Raw genomic sequence first — 20,943 nt, forward strand, 5'->3', positions numbered from 1 at the left:
CTCAATAGTTTTAGGTTTATGCAATTTTAATTCTTCGCGGATATAATCTTTAAAGCCACAACGGTACATTTTTAGCAGCTCCTCATCTGAAAACCCTCTCTGCCTTACTGCTAATACTTCCCACTCGTGAGTGTATTCACTCACTGATCCTTTTTTGCTTCAGGTGAACAAATCTCTCATAGACATCATCCTCCTCTTCGTCATGAAACCTTTTTAACAGAGCGCTTTTAAGGTTTTGCCAATTGAGTGAGCAACTTGTGCATTTAGATGACCACCACAAAAACCAATCGTAGGCTTCTACTTCTAAGTAAGTAGATGCAGTGATGACTTTTTCTTGTTCACTGAGCGGAGGGTTTGATAAAAAAATTGCATCCATCTTATTTACCCATACGACGGCGCCCTTAAAGTTTTTTCCATCATACTTCGATAATTCATTTTTGATTTTAAGATGGTTCTTTCCAGGAGAATGCGTATAATATTGGCTCCCTTCAAAGTGAATTTGGGGTATTTGTTGCTTCTCATGCCTCATGAAGCCCTGCCCTAGGGAAGTCTCCCCTTCTGGAGTCTTGGGGCTTTGTGTAGCTGAAGGTGGATCGATCTCTCTGGGGTGTTGGTTCATCATGCTTTTTATGAAGGAAATCTCATCGGCCATCTGGTCCTGCTTACTAACTGATTTTTCGATGTTATCCATGCGTTTGCATAGCTTACTGATGTCTTCTTGGATCTTCTTCATAATGTCATTGTTGTCGTTTGTCATTTTGTTCCGTTTTTTTTTTTTGAAGACACAATTTTTTTTGTTTGTTAATTAATTAAAATATATTATTTTAATTAATTAATGTTACTTACATAGATGTAATTTTTTAATTATATATAGTTTTAAATATATATAATCTAATTAAATATATGTATATTTTACAAATTATATATAGTTTTTAATTATATATAATTTAATTAAATATATGTATATTTTATATACTATGCATATTAGGATTTATTAAATTAACCTCATGGAGTATGACGTTGGACAGTCATGTCCCACCCCGAATGGTCACGTTCCAACTGAACGGTTTTGACCCTCGGATATCACCGCAGAGATTACCACGAGGTTACCGCAGAGGGTTTGACCCTAAGTTGCACGAAACGGGGAAACGGGTACGAGTTTCCGAAACGGGAAGTGATGCGAAACACGATCTCCCCAAATTTTGGAAACGGGGAAACGCGAATATATATATATGTGTGTGTGTGTGCAATCATAAAGCATAAATGATACATTATAATTTATTACACTTAAACATTAAGATTTAATTTACATCACATTTACTCATGAATGATCACATAATGAAAATAAAAATATCGGAATATGCAAAAGCAACATTTATTATATATCCAAATCTCAAAATCAACCTTTATTTATATTAATATATGAGGCTGCAAGTACAATAAAGACTATAAGGCTGCAAGGGAGAGATCCAAATCAGGATTTTCTGCATCCACATCCGATTCTTTAGAAGGACCACTGTTGTATTGGGAGTCTCCTCCTACATAGTCGAACGACCTTAGTGCTCTTGATTAAATACACGTTTCATACCCTAGTACCCTACATGATCTTGATTATTGGGAGTTTCCCTTGCATAGAGGGCTTGATTCTCTTGATTAAATACAAGTTTATGAGAGATTTTTTGGCGAAAATCACATGGAATACCATTTGTCGATGCGTTTCGAACCAACTAGTGTGGTTCATCGTCAGGACAAGTTGAATACAAGTTCCATACCTTAGTACATGATAAAATCCAATGGAAACATTGCAATCCCCCCAATCCTGAAATCCTGAAAAGCAAATAAGTCTGCTGGATTTTGAGTGAGATTTAAAATTCTACTTTCTCCATATGAAATCCAATGAGGGCGAAACCGCTCTCAAACATCTTGAGTCATTTCATGGTAATGTTAAAAATTTAAGTAAAAGGATGAAAATGAAAAATAAAGGAGAATATCACTTTTACTTTAAGAATTTAACATTACCATGAACTGCATATGCCTCAAACTTCTTGATGAACTGCATATCAACACTAGGGCAAAAACTCACTTTTATAACTTTAGACACACATCTAGAAGTCACTAACATACCCTAAAAGTAAGTTAAAAAACAAATTTAAAAAACACAAGTTTATGAGGAAACATGGGTCGTACGGCCCTGAAACGCGTTTCTGGCCGTACTGGCCACGTTTCCATTTTGGGAAACGTGGCAGTACGGCCGGAAACGCGTTTCACGACCGTACCAAACGCATTTCCGCGTTTCGTACCCATTTCCGTACGGAAATGGACCTCTATGCCACGTTTCCTGCAACATAGGTTTGACCCTTAGTGATGGCAACAGAGGTTACCACGAGGTTACCGCAGAGTCACCACGATGGCAGCCGTAGATCACCGCAGAGTCATGACGACAGCAGTCTTCCGCCGACAGTTCAGCGTGCCTACCTCCGACCTGTAGTGTGGTTATTTGTGGTGGTTTTGTGCTACGACTCGGCGTAGCTATGCCTTGAAAAACCTGTGACTGGATGCTGTTTAGCCGCACGGCCAGTGACCACACACTCTAGCCACGACACTAAGCAGACACACGCAGCCACATGTAGCTGTTGTTTATGGAAAACCGGTAGGGCCTGATGGCCAACAGAACCTGTGGGTGTCACTAGATTGATGCTGGCTCTGATACCACTATTAGCAATAAAATGACTAAATTGTTGTAAACTGTAAACAAGACACCAGAAGGATTCTAAATGTAATATATATATATTTGATACAAATTGAATGATGATTATAAGGCTAAGGCCGTGCTCCTTAAATAGGAGTTGACTGGCCATGCCTGATCAGAGAGACATGTCCCTTGGGACTGATATCTCTTCATTTTAACTAATTATTTGTTAATTAACTGATTATAATAAATAATTTATTTATTTAAATAATACTTTAATATTTTAATATTTTATTTAATTTGTTATGACTTTTAGTTCATAACAGAGCATGGTTCTCAGCTCAAGTTCCATGTCAGGCAGCGGGACAACCTTCTGTGTCAGAGGGAGAAACTACAGTGGATGTGATGAGCTTGGAGACAAATCTGGATTTTCAAAGTACTATCCTCACTAAGAGGGAGTGTTGGATTGTGTAGCTTGGCAGGACTTCCACATTAGCTTGGTGTTTTAGCATGTGGAAGATTGCCTCTTTAGATGATAAACTTTGTAAAGTGATCTTATAAAGTACCTTTTCTATTTAATGATTAAAATTGACGTAAATTGATTTTATAAAGTTAGAAAGTGTTTTTTTTTTTTCTAAAAGTGATTTTATAAAGTTTGAGTGACTTGAGTGTTTAGTCTTTAGAAAGTCTCTTTTTCTAAAAGTGACTTAAGTCATCAAAATGAGAGATTAAGTCACAACTGTTGATCTTGAGATGACAAGATTTAATCTTGGCCATTGAGATCAAGGGTAAGGAATTTTTGTAATTAATGAGTTTATAAAAGGAGGAGGAAGTGGAGTCACACACATTGACTCATTAATGAGATTTTAATGAGAGAGTGAAAAGGAGAGCTGAAGAAAATTGTGAAGGAGAGGCTGGGTGAAGGGCACAAATCCCAAGGAACCTTACCAACATTGGTTGCGGTTAAAGGAGGGCTCGAATTCCAAGAGGCTGGGTGAAGGGCACAAATCCCAAGGTACCTTACCAACATTTGTTGCGGTTAAAAGAGGGCTTGAATTCCAAGGACTTGGCATGCATTCCGAGGAGGAATTACAACAGTAAAGAAGGCTGTACAATACAAATTTGTTGCAGGTCCATACAACATTTAATGGGCACAAAAATTGAGGCGTGAGGCACATATTTCGAGGTGCTAAATTTTGATGTGTAAAGGGTGTACAATATTGTACTGCTGGTACTTATAAATCTGCATAGAATTCGATAAATGGGGCTACAAGTAATACAGTTTGGCATATTTATCGAGGATGAATAAGAGCAAGAACTTTGAGGCAGATTTGTGAGATAAGTAAAAGGAATATATTGCTAGAAATTTCTGCTTGAAAATTCACTGTAATTTTCTGTGAGCTCATTAATAAGATTTCCCTCTTGTGACTGGTTTTCCATTTGGGGCTTTTCCAGGGGCATTGCACAAAACTATTGTGTCAAATGATGTAGCTGTTTGTTGTTCATTTCCGCTGAAAATGATTTTCAGACTTAGTTGTATTTCTGCTAATAAATAGCTGTTGAATGTGTGAGAATTTAATACATTACTGCTGAATATTTATTGGAACCAGAAATTAGAGTTTAGCGAAGTGTTTAACGAAATTCCTACAAGGGTTATTAGCTTTTAAGTGATTTTTCAACATGATATTTAAATCATTGATGGCTTGGTGGACTATCATTGGGTGTTGTCTTTTGAGGCTAAAAAGATGTAAAAATTTCTCAAACCCAACCCAGTTTTAAGTTTCAACAAGTTTTCATTAGTTTAATGCCCAACCCCATATACTGCTCATATGAAGAATGAAATTACAGCACTTGAATCCTTTTACGAAACTGAAGTGGGAATAAATACACCCTATATAATGACACAATATTTTTGGGCAATGCCCTTGGAAAAATCCCTGAAGGGAAAAACAGTAGAGAGTTTGCAAATTGATTATTTCTTGAGCCCACAGAAAATTGACTTTTACAACAAACTATTTTCAGCAGTAAATACATCAACTTATCTCGAAACCTGTGTAGATAAAAACCCTCAAAAACAGTGCCAAATTGCTCATCATTTCCTGTGCTAGATTTCCTCAAAATTTTTGCTGTATGGTATTATGGCTGCCTCAAGACCTTTGCTGTACGGCCTACATTTAATGTGCTGTACAACCTGCAATAAATGATGGAAATCTGCCTTGATTTTAGTGTGCTGTATGGCCTGCTGTACTGATTGTATTACTGTTGAAACTTTTTCTTTGATTTGCATGTCCTCGGAAAATATGCAAACCCTTGCTTCTTTCTCTCTCTTTTTTTCCTTAGCTATCTATCTTGCTCTCTCTCTTCATTAAATGCTTATAATAAATGTCTTTGCTTAGAAATTTACCTTTTTATAATTTCTCATAATGATATTGACCTAACTCTAAAATCTAATGGCTGATATTGCATCTGTGCCAAGATGATCAACAATTGTGTTATAATTGCTCATTGACAAAAATTAGGGCACCTAAGTCACTTTATCTTTAATTTTATAAAGAAGTTACTTTAGCTTTAAATCTTATAAAGCCACTTTAACTTTATATCTCACAAAGTCACTTCAAATTTATATCTCATAAAGTTAAATATTTCTAAGGACTACTTTGGACACTCTTCCACATGCTAGACACCAAGCTAATGTGGAAGACACTTGTCTGAGCTAACTTTCTCAACAGAAGATACCCTTATCATTTTTGCCATGCTTCTAGCTTTGATCATATTCTTAGTTCTTGATACCATTAACTCATTGCTAATAACAAGTTTAAGTCCTAAAATAGAGTTTTAAGAGTATCGTCTGTAAGATAGAAATTTTAGTCATTAGGACTTACAATTCATGGGTATATTTGTTCACTGTCCTGATTTGGCATGTATGGGTGAAACCCCTTTAGATCATCTTCTGTGAACATTTGCTAGTTAATTGAGAAACCGCTAGTTTTCTTTGACGATGTTGTGACTAATCGTAAGCATCTCCTTTTAAGTATAAGGATGCCATTGATACATTTCCTAATTTGTTAGTGAGTGGATTCATAGCAAAAATCCCCTCGATTTTATTAACCCACAAGTTAACCTTTCTCTTGTCTTGTCCATCGAACTTAGGTATCTATTTTGATTTTATTTAGATAACTTGTTGATATGTGAGTTGTGGATATTCCTCTACAATGGATCATCTCAATGGATCTTATGATGATCCGTTATGATGATCATCATAACTCTTAGAGAGAAACTGAAACTAAAACGGAAGAAGCTAAGAAAATAACTCACCATCCACAAAAGGAAGACAAGATGTACCCCATGAAAAGCCAACGCGGGAAAAGCCTTGCTAGAAGATGAGGCCTATGCTCTGTGATTTCCTTTTCAGTTATGAAATGCAAATACAAAAAGGGGTCACTCACTATGGATTTGACATGGAAACTGTGCCCAAGATGGATGCTATAGGATTTTACTTCCTTTGCTCGTCTTCAATATCTCTCTCCCAGATGCTTTGCTCAACTATGGAATAATTCACTATATAACAAGATTGGAACCCCGTACTTTATTAGCAGCTGTATATTTAACATAGCCTGAGGGTTGTCGATGGTCAGGGTTAGGGTTTTTGCATGCCTTAAACCCCAATTAGTGTTTTTGGGTTTTGTACCCTCTAGAGTCTTCTTGAAAGCCTACACGTGAATAGCTCTACATGTGTGAGTAATGTTATTTGATGTGGCACCCACTTGGTACCATGATGGTCAACATCATAGGTCAACTTGTGGGAGGCATAACTTCTGCATATAAACTCTGTTTGAGGTGATCTTTCATGTCATTGGAAAACTCTTAAATGACAGAACAGCGTTAAGAGGTTGTGTGCTAAGCTCACAGAATTTTAACTCAAAAAACCATTTTTGAAGCCTCAAATGGGCTAGTAAAGGTTCTGGACCCTAAATCACCAAAGTTGAACTTGCCCATAAAATGGGCCCTGCAAGCTAATTGCTCTAATTATTGTGCCCAGAATGTACTAAAATATATGACAAAGTATGTAATGATCCCCTTCAGATCATCTGAGTTATCTTGATATCTTTTGTAACTTGTGTTTGATGAGTTTGGGCTTGGTGGTAGTTTTCAATGGACTATGGGTTGTACACATCTTACTCATATGTTTAGTTGGTCAATCATTTCTCTATGATAATTAATTGACTTTGATGCTTTCTTTTGTCATTGTTGCTCATTTTTATTAGATCTAGCCGTTGTTTTTTTAGAATCTCCATCAGCTTGTCAATTCTGCCCCCTAATAGGCTAATACATTGTGTATCTTCTATTAATTTGTTGATTTTTCCCCTAATTCTTTGTGCCGCTTTTCCATGCTATGGAGAGGGTGCCTTACAATGTTGACCTCATCTCTATGACAGGTAGCATTTGCTTGTAATCATCATCACTAACCATTTTCATGTTTGTTTTCTTTCTTGTGGAATCCACACAATGTAACTTTCACCATATAGATTATATGTATATAAAGCTCTAAAGCAAAGTAACAGGGCACATCCAAACAAGGTCCATGTCAAGTATCCTACATGTTGGACACTGATATGTGAGGGCACATGTCCTGTTCACAGGACATGTGCCATCACCATGCCCCCTATAACCAGGTTTCTCTTTCATTTGAGCTCATTTCACTGAACAGATTAGCAGTGTGAGATGTTTTGGAGTGCAGTCGAGGGTTATTGTGCAGTGTTAGAAGGGATTCCAAGTGCTGGGCAAGTGAATTTGTCGTACATCAGTCTATTGTCTTCATTTCACAGAAATAATAGCTCAATCATCAAGGCCAGCTGGAAAAGGTTAAAAGAAAGGGAGAAATGGCCCCACTGATGTTGTCCCCCCTCCATTTTCTTCAGGGTCTGCTAGTGCTCCATCTGCTGGAAGTGGAGCTGCAACAACAGCTTCAAATGCTGAAAAAAATACTCTTTAACTTCTAACAAGACAGCAGGCTCAAGAGCAAAAGTTCTATAATTGATTTGTATCATTATCATGTAAAATTGTAAATGTGGAAGTCACTTATTTGTTATATTTTTGTATATGTAATTCACTAATTTGTTATATATATATATATATATATAACATGTCCCCCATGTCCTGTTTTCAAGGTTGCCGTGTCTTGTGTCAGACACTTGTATTTCCATGTTCTGTGTCCCATGCCAGTGTATCATGTGACTTATCTCTAAAGTTATGCTTTTTTTTACTTCAATATAACTATTTCTTTCTAACTTAAAAAATTAACATATGGTTATAAAATCTTTTTAGGGGTGAGACATTAGGGAGGTTAAAAATGTATGGAATTTCCAAATTTGTAATGGAAAAAGGATAAGCAGGTGTACATGTCAATTATGACTGATAGATGATAAGTTATGACGGCCATTGTAAGGAGGAAGAGATCAGTGCATACAAAATTGTAGATGTGATGGTAGTAATGTGTGAAAATCTCTGGGATGGTGGCTGCACAGTTTGATGTACGGGTAGCATATGGTTGAATTAAGTTGCTGTGGCATGGATAGCAAACCTTGTGCGTACCACTGTTATTAAAATTGTTCAACTCAGACTCAGACTTGACAGAATTGACCTTCAACGATACTAACTCAGCTGTCTGATCAGTTTGGCGACTGGTTTGGCACTGAACTTCTTCTCTATGTAATTAACTGTAACCTGTTAAGAGTACTATTAAAGGTATTATGCAACTTCTAAGTTTGATAATGTGGTCTTTATTATAAGTGGGGTGGACAACTCTGGCTCCACTATTATTCCTACAGAGCTGTTAAGTGGCCCCTTGTTTATTTGCATGATGATTTTACAAACAAATTTTATCTGCCCAATGACAATTTTATTTCACAGGTTGTCCACTTTTTAATTTGAAATTATTGTTCCTGAAGTATGCCAATAGCCTCCAAGTTCTGCAGCAATGTGATTGTTAACTATTAATGTGATCAATATTTTGGGGATAAAATGTAGATAACAGAACAAATGAAAGGTTCTTTTTGAATACAAGGAAAGTGCCCATATTTCTTTTAAATCATAGGAATGCATTGTCCATTGGAGAATTGTGTAACCAGCCTGGGATGAAAGAACTAGAATAATAACTAATCACCATAGGCAGTGGCACAGATTATATGTTCTGTTTCATAGTCTCAACTGTACAGCCACCATCTCATGAAATGCAGCTGTGTAGATGTCCTAACTGTGCAACTCTACGGATTACAGTTTCCTGAACATTAATTGTACTGGACTAGGTTATACACCTGGAAAACTTAATTTCTTTGTAGAAAACATTTTTTCAAATGAAGGATGGTATTGCTGTGCATATTTTTAGAGGTTAATGTACACATCATGTGCAAATGTGTATGAAAGCAGTACTCTACATGACAACTTTTATGTCTATGCTGACACATTTATTGGAAAAAATTCTATTCCATTCTTAAATATCTTTTATAGCATTTTTCTTCAAAGGTTTAGAATGGAAATATTGAATATTTAAAAATTGTACTTTCTTATTGTTTTTAAATATACTTACAATATCTGTTCTTATGATATGTCTTTCTTAGGAGGAGTTTCAGCTGGCATTATTTAAGAATAGCAAGAAGGAGAACCTCTTTGCTGATCGGGTACTGAAATCTATTTATGGGTTTGGCTTTCCAATGGTCAATTTATTCTTTTCATGTTTTTGTATTAAAAACTAATTTTATCTTCGATAAAAGTCAGGTTGAGCTGACTAATCCAGGTACAGAGTTAATTCTATACTATTTAAAACCATTATGTCTTTGTTATAGGCTTGGATGAACCTTTTCTTTGTTTCTACTTACACATGCAGTACAATCTGTGGAATCTATTTTGAAAAAGATGAGCATGTATTATATAACCATTATTTTTAGATGTAGTAGTTTAATATAGCTATGATAATAATTAGGAAAAGGCCAAAAAGTTGGGGTTTTTTCAAATATAGTTTCTAGTAGGACCTAGAATATTGAATAGTGGAACTTTCGCTGACAATTTGACTTGGGTATGACGAGAGTGACAGTGAATTTATGCCCTAGGAAGTATAGGAAAGCCAAAGGATTACTACATGCTTTATGGTTATGATGCTAAATATGGTATAAGGTTCTTGATACTGAATCCTAATGTTCTAGCATTGGAAGTTTTCTCTAGCTCTCTCATTTGTAGTCCTTGTTAGCAACAATAGAAACCTCTAGTTGAGGACTAGCAGGGTCAGCCTCAATGTAGTAGAAACTAGCAAGCTGTGTTAAACACACACAAATGTAAACAGATTTAGGATAAATTGTGGAATCCATTTTATTCACAAAGATATACATCTTTATACATTGTCTTATGACCCTTGGCTTTCATATTCCATGTGGTCTATTGGACTTCTCCAACTGTTTACATTTGTCCATACCAACCCTTAGCGGATTAGGTGTCCAACATTCCCCCCTTAATCCAAAGGGGTGTATATGAGTCCAAGAAGAGAGCTGTAATACAAAAGTGGCAGCCAATCGCTTAATGTGCTCTCTGAAGAGGTGGTTTTTAAGGAAGACCACCAACCCAAAAGGTGGGAGAACTCAAGGTCTCAGCCGGTGGTGGTTTAAAGGCTGACCACCAACTCTCAAACACTTGGTGCAGTTCTTAGAACAGTTCCAAATCTGGCTAGAAGTTGAAGTCTTCTGCTAGTGGGAGTGCTCCCTAATGTTCTGAAAATGTGGGAGACCATTGAGGTCTCAACCGGTGGTGGTTTAAGGAAGGCCATCAACCAAAAGCATGCTCATAGGGCATGACTTTGTCTCTGGATACAACTCTGAATCTGGGTATGGCAAACTCTGGCTTTAGACTCAGGCTTAGGTTGTGGCTCAGGCTCACTTGATGTGGCTTTGAATTTGGTAACTGACCATCAATTCCCCCTATTAGATACAAGGTGAAAAGATGAAGAAATCTCAATTGCAAGATGTGTCAATACTTGAGAACAAATTCTGTGGTATGACCGAAATATGTTCTTGGCTATTGAAGCCCATTGCCAAGAAGCGATCCATCTAAGGTGAATCTTCGTTCTTGTAGGAGGCTTAATTCTGGAACATCTGTTTAAATGATGAGTATTTTTATGACAATGTTCACACTGGGGAAGATCAAAACAATGATCTTTCACATGGCCAACTCGATTATTGTGTTCACATTTGACAATCTGTGGCTGTTGTGGAAGAGAAGCAGGTGAAATTGAGTTGCCTTGAAGAAACTCGACACTTTGAAATTGAATGGGCTTATAATAGTCTGAAATGTGGAAGGAAACATCTTTGTCATATCGAAGACCGGTTCTGTGCTTGTTGCTGACAAGCTCTTCCCAAGGTCTTATTATTGGCTTGGGAAATGCAGCTTGAACTTCTGCATCTTTATGGAAAACTGCTCCTGGAATTGGCATTTGATGTGAATCAACTTCAACCTCAGTGATTTGATTAGTTTCTGGTCGCTTATGGGAGTTCGTCTCAAACTCAAATAGAGAATTGTTCTGAACAAAAACCAGTTCAGAATGATGTGTTTTCTTCTTTAACTCATCTTGCTGTACCTGTGCTTCATGTTGCAAAAACTCGATCTTTACTTGTGCATGTTGTAGACAGATTCTAATATCAGCAAGAGAGGCTTTGCTGATTTTCACTGTATCATGATCAGTGGAGTGTATTAGATTTTTAAGAACTCAAATAGCTCAGTAATTCTGGCCATTTAGTTAACAACTCACTCTCAAAAGATACCCACTTGTACTCTGAGGACATTAAAATGGAGCAAACACTATGCAATTGCCCGTCCAATAGAAAAAATGCACATGTCATCACCTAGGCACAAGGGAATTTAATTGCATGTGTTTTCTGGCTTGTCAAAGCATTCCAAGCTATCGACCATCCATCTTGAAATGCACTCACAATGTGGTTTTTTTGGATGTCCAGTCCAATAAACCTTTTCCAATATTGTGCCCCACACAAAGCAGTTTCCCCAAAATTCGAAACTATACACTGTTCCATTGTTTGAGCTCTATGATAATGTGTAGAGATACACTCCCATTAATTCAACTATTCTGCAACAACTAGATGATGTCGGAAAGCACACAACTAAGACAAAATCTATTCAAATAAAACCAACAAGACTTGTCTGTCCAAAATACATGCAATTATCTTGAACTACACTTCTTCAACACAAATTGCAGTAAAAATTACAAACATTTTAGTGCGAAGAATATATCAACAGATAATTAGACCGAAAGAAGAGACATGTAGCGAAATGAAAGAAGGCTCCAATGTTTAAAAGACCACGAGATATGACATATGGTCGCAACCGATCACTGTTATGGTGCTTCAAGATAATATACCATTAATGGAATATCTTGCAGATAAGGATTTCGATGATGCGTCTGGAATATTATGAAACACCAAAAAACCATACCATTGAAGATGTCGATCCAAACTCCAAAGGATGCCTTGCTGCTTACTGTACATACACTGGAACACAATGACACTTCGTTGCGCCCTTAGTCACGTCTGCCTTGATAGAGAGAGTGAGCGAAGCCTATCACAATGTCGATCTTGAACAACAGAGCCAACTACAACTGCTTGGTAATAAACCACCTTAGCTTCTTTCGTGAATAGTTCTTTATCAATCTTGATTTTGCACTTTGAATCTTTCCTTAGATGATGATATAACTGGGGTTACAGTTTCCCCCTTGTGTTCGCTCTAGGCCTAGAACTCATATCAACCAGAACTCATAAGGGCTTTCAATGGTGTATCTGTGGGCATTTAATAGAAAAAACCATGATTGATTACTGTGTAGCAATTAGATTTTGTAATAGATGAGGTTCGACCATGAGACTGAAGTGATTCCAAGGAGATGAGCCGAGAGCCAAGGTGTAGAGCGGTCTTCTTGTAAAAATTTGAATCGAAATGGGAAAAAAAATACAGAGATACTTCATAGGACCCAATTGAAAAACAAATGAATGACCTCCAGTTGAACTGAAATCAAAAGTGTGATGAGGACTGTCTTGCAAGAGGAATATCAACAGTTGACGAGTTTCCAATATTGATTTCACTATAGGGAGAATTTGAAAAGGGGTTCTGAGCACAAAAAACATATGAATTGGTTGGATAGAGGAACCGGTGCTGCAAGGCAAATTTCAAATACCAAAAAATTTCAGAGTAACGCCCCATGTTAGGGTTTTCAGATTTCCCCCATCAATTAGAATTGAAATCAACGTTCAACGCATTATCAAAATGCAGGGAGGAAGTCAGGGAAGGTAGAATTGGTTGCAGAGCTGATTGGGAACACTGACATGTACAAAGAGTGCTTGGAACGATAGAGCAGATAGGCTGAGGAATGCCAGACATGATGACTCTCTGAGTGAAACAATCTGGTCAGTGAGGTAACACACAAAGGTAATGCCTCACAAGGAATGTAGGGTGGGAGTGGTAGGGTCGATGGTTCTCTGACAAAGCTCACCGTGGTTAACAAACCAATTTGATTTCGAAGGAGGCCAGGTTCCATAAATGCGACTCAAACTTGACCAAGGCAAGAATACGCTGCTCTGATACCATGTTAAACATACACAAATGTAAACAACTTTAGGATAAATCGTGGAATCCATTTTATTCACAAAGATATACATTATTATACATTGTCTTATGACCCTTGGTTTTCATATTCCAAGTGGTCTCTTGGACTTCTCCAACTGTTTACATTCGTCCACACTAACCCTTAGTGCATTAGGTGTTCAACACAAGCCTTGACTCACATGTAGTCTTGCACTAGCAAGGGCAATACTGCTTTTTGTGGTTTTGACTTGTAGTGATCCTCCTAGTTCTTTGCTAACTCCAAATGATCCAACTTCAAAATCAAAGAATTGCTTGTCTGAATTTGAAAATATGTGTGATGTGTTAAATTCTCCTGTGAACTTAGCACCCAACAAATCATTAAAGTAGAAGATTACAAATCTACTGAATGAATGCAGAGCTAGGTTCTTAACTTAAATCAGAGAAAGCAAAAACATAACCAATCTCATAAAATGACACAGATTCTGCCCAATCAAATCAGTTCATCATTGAATTAATTTAGAACCTACTTGGGCTCCCGTCATAGGATAATGGCTCAATTGAGGAAATACATTTACAACACTAGATATGATCCAGTTGATCAAGCCCTTCTTGGCTGATCTGGATCTCCTTGCTGCCCCCTTTGTCGGACCCAACACATTAGAGTATCACACTCCTTGTTGAGATGCATCTCTCAATTATGTGCCAATGTATGGTGTGTATTCTCCTTCTCCTTAGCCTTGCTTTTATAACTTTTCGTTGAGCTAAATCCCTAACCTTAACTTTTAAAGTGATTGACGACCGAGATTAGATATCCCCTCACTTGAGATCAAGTGTTGAGATTAAAACATAATGACTAAAGTAAATACTTCAATTTTTTGTAATGTTTCTTTAGCTCATTAAGCCAACATATCAATTATTTGCTTTTCCTAAGTTAAAAGCTTAGGCTAGGTTACAAATGCAACTTGCTTGCACAAGAGCAAGTGTTTAAGGAGACTTTGGGTGACTTCTGCACGCTTAGACACTTAGACCTATGCAGAAGTACCTGCCCAAGATACAAACGTCAACATGCTGACTGGTAAGTAGGATTCAAACACTAAAACAAAAATTTCTTTGTGCTCATATCATCAAATTTCCAAGTAGAACATATATCGTTTGCAATGAAACAAGAAGTATGATTAGATATTTCTAGTAAACGATAGGGGTCAATTCAAGCGAGCATTCTTAATCTGATCCTTGTAACATAGAAACATTCATTGGATCAACAATTGATAGATTCACGATCAATCATTTTCACATTTTACCAAGTGGAATAATTAGAAACACCTAGTGAAAGGTGGAATCTTATTGAATATTGAAGACAACAAAACTATAACCCAAACTAGTTTGGAAGCTGACACCTTTTTTGGGGTTTTTTGAAAAAAAGCTAATATTTAAATATTCCCAAAATGGCAATATTGATCTTGTGGTCAAATTCTATACATGAAAACAGTGGACTACTTTGGAATTGAAGTGGCTAAAAGTTAGCACATTGAGTATGAAGGCAGGAGGAAGATGCCCCACAAGGCAAAATCTGCATTAAATAGCGAGGCTTGTGGGGCAATGCTGCAAGGAGAGAAAGCTGACAATACATATTCTGCAAGGAATATAACAATGAAAAAGAGGCTTACAAAGCAAAATTTGCAAGAAGGAAGCAATCACAAAGGAGAAGTTTTGAACGTAGCACCCAAAATGTTGTCATAAGTTGTAGAACTCCCCACATTTTATGGAACTTTTAAGTTGTGTACCTTCCTTGACTAATTAAAAGAGACAACCTACACCATTTGAATAGAAGGGGATATGACAAAGTCAACCTTCCCCAATTTAGTGGAAGAGAATGTGTCAATGTCAACCTTGTCCCATTGAATAGAAAAGGAGATCCATTTATATGGCCATACTTTTAAAATCTTCTCATTTGGTTGTAACACATATCAATTGATTTCTCTCTTATAGGGCATACTTCCAAAGAAAATAAATATATAGATATTAAGTTATTATAGAGACAAGAAAGGTGGTTGATGAAAGTGGGGCAACATTAAAACTTGGGTTTGATTCCTCAAAGTGGGTTTTCTTGTCCGTGGTTGTTAAGTCAGGCTTGACCTCATACCACCAAATGACAAATGGTGGACCACCTCTTGATAGTTGGTGGGTGCTAAACCATTAAACTCTTTGAAGCTTCTTTACCAAAATTTTTATTTTTATTATTTTTTGTATTTTTAATAATAAAAGTTGTATAGTTCTAAGTATGGTAGCTTTGGAAACCCTTAGAAACCATCTTAATTTAATGAAAGGAATTTCAATTTAGATTTTGGTTGGTTTTTAAAAGAGCAAAAGCACATTCATGGTGAACATAAGAGAGTGGAGAGAATATGAGACAATATTAACATCACAATGAATCTACAAACTTGACTAGTGCAAGCTAGGTTTCCTATGTGTAGACTCACATATCTGATCCGGATTTAAACACCAACGCAACAAATTACAGAGATAACCATAAATACAGAGATGCAATAGAAATAATATTTCATTTCATTAATGTCAAATACTGAAATATGCTTACAAACAGAAATGGAAATAAACTAGCTCGGGCGATGGTAGCCACATCTCTGAGGAGAGATGTGGCGGCTACATGCCTCTGAACTGTCTTACAATGAGGCTCAAAGGCCTATTTATTGTTGAGAAACAATGGAAAACCCTAAACATCCAAAAACCTAATTGTAGGAGATGAAGCGCCAAACTATGGGCCCCGTTTTGGGTAAATTGGTACATCAACTTCCCGGGGTCGTAACTTTGGCACACGATCTCTGTTTGACGTGCACAATACCTTGTTAGAAAGATCTATCTAAGGACTACAAGTTTGGGATGAGCAACATCGGTCCATAGACCCATGTTGCTCCCATTTTTCCCAAAAAATGTCGTTTAGGGCCTCAAAACGGCTTTAGAAGTTCAGGACCTGAAAAACTGCTAAAAATAGTAAATTGTGCTACAATTAAGGAAAGTGAAAAACTGAAAGAAACAATGGTGGGGGTCCAAGTGGAATTGGCAGGTGGCTACCAATATCCACCTGGATCATTCCTCCCCACATAGGAAGCAATGGTCCCCATTGCGTTGAGTTCCTTCATGAGATGAGGAAACTTTTGCTGAACCTGGTCCCTGGTGAGCCACTTGCCTTGGTGAAGGAGTTGGCCTGCTTTGACAACTCGATATAGTTGGATCTTCTGCTGGCGAGTGAGCTTGATTTGCGTGTCCATGATCCGATTAGTTGCAGCTTGTTCCATGCAATCTGGATTTAACTCTGTTGGTGTGAGCTGTTCTGCGATGCCGGATGTGTTTAGTAATGGTGGAAAGTATGGCCGAAGGTGGTCCACATTGAACGCTGGGTGCAGGCCAAGGAATGGGGGAATGCTGAGCTCAAATGCATTGTCTCCCACAACCTTGGTAATGGTGTAAGGACCATATCGGAGTGGTCTGAGTTTCCGATAAGCTCCGGTAAGGCGTTCCTTTTGCAAATGCAACTAGACTTTGTCGCCCATCTAAAACTTGTGTGGCACTTGATGTTGATCATGTCATTGCTTGTACTTGGCATTTGATTTCTCCAGAATGTCGTGGACATGCTAGCGGATATGTTGTTTGTGCTCAATGAAGCTGTTTGCCTTATCTGTTTCGGACTGGACATGAGCTGAATCTGCCTGAGTAGTTGCAAATGGCATGGCCACATCAATGGGACATAGTGGCTGGAATCCCAACCCCACCTGAAAAGGGCTGTGGCCAGTCGAGCTGTGGAGAGCCCGGTTATAGCTGTGCTAGACATAGGGGAGGCTCTCATCCCATGTGCGTGGATGTTTTGAGTTGTACATGCGCAGAATGTGTACAATCATCCTGTTGACAACCTTTGTCTGGCCATCAGTTCGGGGATGGAAGGCTGTGGACTTAGTGAGTTTGGTGTCCAGCATCGACCAGAGATTGGACTGAAATCTACTGAGGAATCCGTTGTCCCGATTTGAGATGATAGACTGTAGGATCCCAAAGTGTACCCACACTCATTCAAAGAAGAGTTTAGCAATGGCTTTTGTTGTGATATTCTTCTTGCAGGCCGCCATAATGGCCATCTTCGAGAACCTGTCGACGACCACAAAAACACAGTCGTTTCCATGCTTCGTAGAAGGAAGTCCCGACATGTAATCCATGGAGATGGATTCCAAAGGTCGACTAGGGGTAGGTGGCGGAGTATAGAGGCCTTGCTTCTTGATGGTTGGTTTGGCAATGACGCAGGCAATGCAGGATTTGATGTACTTCCCGACATCCTGTTAAAGATTCAGCCAATAGAAATACTTTTGCAGTATTGCCACCGTTTTCTCGACCTCGAAATGCCCAGTAACCCGGCTATAGTGTGCTTCCCAAATCATCTTGGCACGCTCGCTTGAAGGAACACAAAGGTGATCCAGGTGGCATAACAGGGCATCTTGGAGGTGAAAATCTGGAACATGCTGACCCTCCAAGAGTGTCTAGTATGTGTCACCGAAGTCTGGGTCGCTTTTGTAGAGAAGTGGCCAATCCGAAGTCTCGTGCCCACAAGAGTTGAGCATGGTGGTTAATGCCATGATCGGTGGTCGACTGAGGCAATCTGCGACATTATTGGTGCTGCACTTCTTATACTTGATATTCAAATGGAACTGTTGCAGGTATGTGGACCACTTCTAATGGAGATTATTCTGCAACTTCCCTTGGGTCTGTATGAACTACAGAGACCGGTGGTCTGTGTGGATGACCGTTTCCTTCCCCAAAATGTAATGCTTCCATTGTCGGCAGGCCTGCACAATGGAATACATTTCTTTGTCATAAGTGGGATACTTCTGCACTGTGTCTGAAAGTGTACTACTGTGATATGCCACTGGATGCTCGTGTTGAGTAAGGACTGCCCCAATTGCATAGTTAGAGGCATCTGTCTCGATCTCAAATGGTTGTTGCAAGTCTGGTAATGTGAGCACCGGTGCCGAGAAGAGGTGATGTTTCAACTTTGTGAATGCCTTCTGTTGAGATTCAGACCAAAAGAATTTTGCTTTCGCTCCTCCCTTGGTGACTTGACTCAAGGGCCAAGTGATATGAGAAAATCCCAACACGAACCTGCGGTAGAAGTTGGCAAGACCAATAAAGTTGCGGAGCTCTGTCCAATCCCGAATGACTTGGATCTTGGCTGGATCGACATGCACCCCCCTTTCATCAATAATGTATCTCAGATACTGAACTTGGGTCATGCCAAAAGTGCACTTCTCCAAATTGGCACATAACTTGTGTTGCCGCAGTGTTTGGAGAACCTGTCGGATGTGGTGGAGGTGCTCTTCCCAACTCTGGCTGAAGATCAGGATGTCATCCAAGTATACCACTACAAATGAGTTGGTGAATGGCCGTAAGATTTCATCCATTAGCCTCATGAAGGTTGCAGGAGCATTCGTCAACCCGAAAGGCATAACCAACCATTCGAAAAGGCCCTCCTTGGCTTTGAAGGCAGTCTTCCACACATCGGAGGGTTCGATTGGTACTTGGTGATATCCTGACTTCAAATCGATCTTGCTGAAATATTTTGCCCCCTTCAGTTGGTCCAGAAGGTCATCAATCCGTGGGATCAGGTACCTATTCTGGACAGTGATCTTGTTCAGCGCCCGATAGTCAATATAGAGTCTCCAAGTCCCATCCTTCTTCTGTACCAACACGATCGAGCTCCCATAGGGCGATGAACTCGGTCGGATGTGACCTTTTTGCAGCAGCTCCTGAATCTGCCTCTTGATTTCATCGTTCTCTAGAACGGAGGGCCGATAGATTGGTCCATTGGGCAGCGGCGCACTTGGGGTTAGATTGATGGAGTGCTTGACCTAACAGTGCAGAAGAACCCCTGCGGGGAGGTGAAGATGTCCTCATACTCCTCCACGACCTTGTCCATCTGTAGTTGTCGTGTGGAGGGGCTTCGTGTGGAGGTCGTGGCCACTGTCTTCTTTCCTTGAGGGCGTATCATCAGGAAAACAAATATCCCGATTTTGGAAATGAGCTTATTGCATTTTTTTGCAGTAACCAAAGAGATGGCGATAGGTGGTGCTACCTCCGGTATCCTGTACAACTTATTTCCCAAAGTAACAATAACAGCACGAGGCCTTGCCTCATACACATCATGTCTTTTCCACAAGTATGGTTGGCCTAATAATACATCACAAACATCAAGGGGAGAAACGTCACACAATACCTCATCCCTGGAGGGCTTGATGTTGTATGGAAGGCAACACTGTTGGCTCACGCAAAGATCCCGTCCTTGGTGAAGCCACCCAATGGTGTACGATTGTGGATGTGTTGTGGTCGGTAAGCCCAACCGCTTTACGACCTCTGCTTCAATGAGGTTCTTTTGGCTCCCGTTGTCGACAATGAACTAAAGCGGGGAGCCCTTTACCCACATCTAGGAGTGGAAGAGGCGCTCCTGCTCCTCTGGATCTTCGAGTTCCTCCTTTTGGATCTTCGTGGTGGCAACGGTGGCGTTGGGCTCCGCATCGATAATTTGCTTCTCTTTGTCATTCCCCTTATCGGGTTCTGACTTAGAGTCGGAACATGCATCTGATTCCAAAGACTTTAGCTTGGCCACCAGTGACTGCTTGGCTCGACACTCACTTGTGTTGTGAGTGGAGCTCTTATGGAACTCACACCACTTTCCCGTGTCCTTCTTCGGCTTCGCGGTGTTAGTCTTTGCTTGCGGCTTTGGCGGGTTGTCCTGGCCACTCCGCCTTGGCTTTGTTCTTTGTTCAGCGGTTTGAGGGTGCCTTTCCCTTGCTTCGGATTTGCAGATCCAAAGTCTCGCTTCTTTTGTTTAAACTTCTGCTTGATCTTGACAGCGTATCGGTATGCCGTGCCGAGCGAGGAGATGTCCATGAACTCCGTCTCGTCCTGGATGTACCTGTGTAGGCAGCCACAGTATTTGAGTACGAAATATAGCTCAGAATCCTTTATACCCAACTTTGTCCGAAGGGTATGAAAAATATTGGTAAACTCCGGAACGTCTTGGTCCCTTCCTTGCCGCAGCGTGGTCCACTTTATGCGTTTACCCTCATAGCTTTTGACAGGGTAGTACTGCTCCTTGATGGCATTCCGGAATGAATTCCAAGTGGGTGCGGCTAAAAACAGTGAGGCCGTAATTTCATCTTTCTGCTCGCAGTAGGTTTCCCACCAGTCCTTGACGTGTGGGGCAGCTTTGAGAAGAGCGAAAGTAATCTTTTCCCGGTCGAAAAAATCATGAACAAAAAATACCCTTCTAGCAGATTTAACCATTTATCTACAGTGTCTGCATATATCTGACCCTCAAATATGGGAATGTCAAAGTTAACTTGTACCTTAAAAGGTGTGGCGCTTCCAGAGTAGCTGCTGGAAGTAGATTTGTCGCCCCTGGGCAGCCACTAACGTATTTGGGCAAAGTTGTCGATCATCGCGTTCCTTTGTCGCTCGAGGGCCTCTTCGAGCAAGATTTTGATAGGATCTCCTGCCCCCTTGTCTTTCTTTTCATCCGCCATGGCAGGCGATCGAGATTTGTGAGGTTGGTCTTGCAAAGGTTCGAC

General features: G+C 39.4%; 1 protein-coding gene across 2 annotated transcripts in view; it reads left to right on the plus strand.

Annotated features, from left to right (window-relative positions):
• Window positions 1–20,943, plus strand: part of LOC149266919 (calcineurin B-like protein 1) — a 214,746-nt gene that overhangs the window by 118,526 nt on the left and 75,277 nt on the right. For both annotated transcript variants that reach the window (XM_089431210.1, XM_089431215.1), the window contains one exon: window positions 9,307–9,366. In XM_089431210.1, coding sequence (XP_089287336.1) covers window positions 9,307–9,366 — 60 coding nt within the window. The remainder of the gene's footprint in view (window positions 1–9,306; window positions 9,367–20,943) is intronic.

This window comes from Pinus tabuliformis, chromosome 6, assembly GCF_031772625.1.
Source record: "Pinus tabuliformis cultivar Carrire ecotype Pingquan chromosome 6, CPIR1, whole genome shotgun sequence".
In the NCBI taxonomy this organism is placed as follows: domain Eukaryota; kingdom Viridiplantae; phylum Streptophyta; class Pinopsida; order Pinales; family Pinaceae; genus Pinus; species Pinus tabuliformis.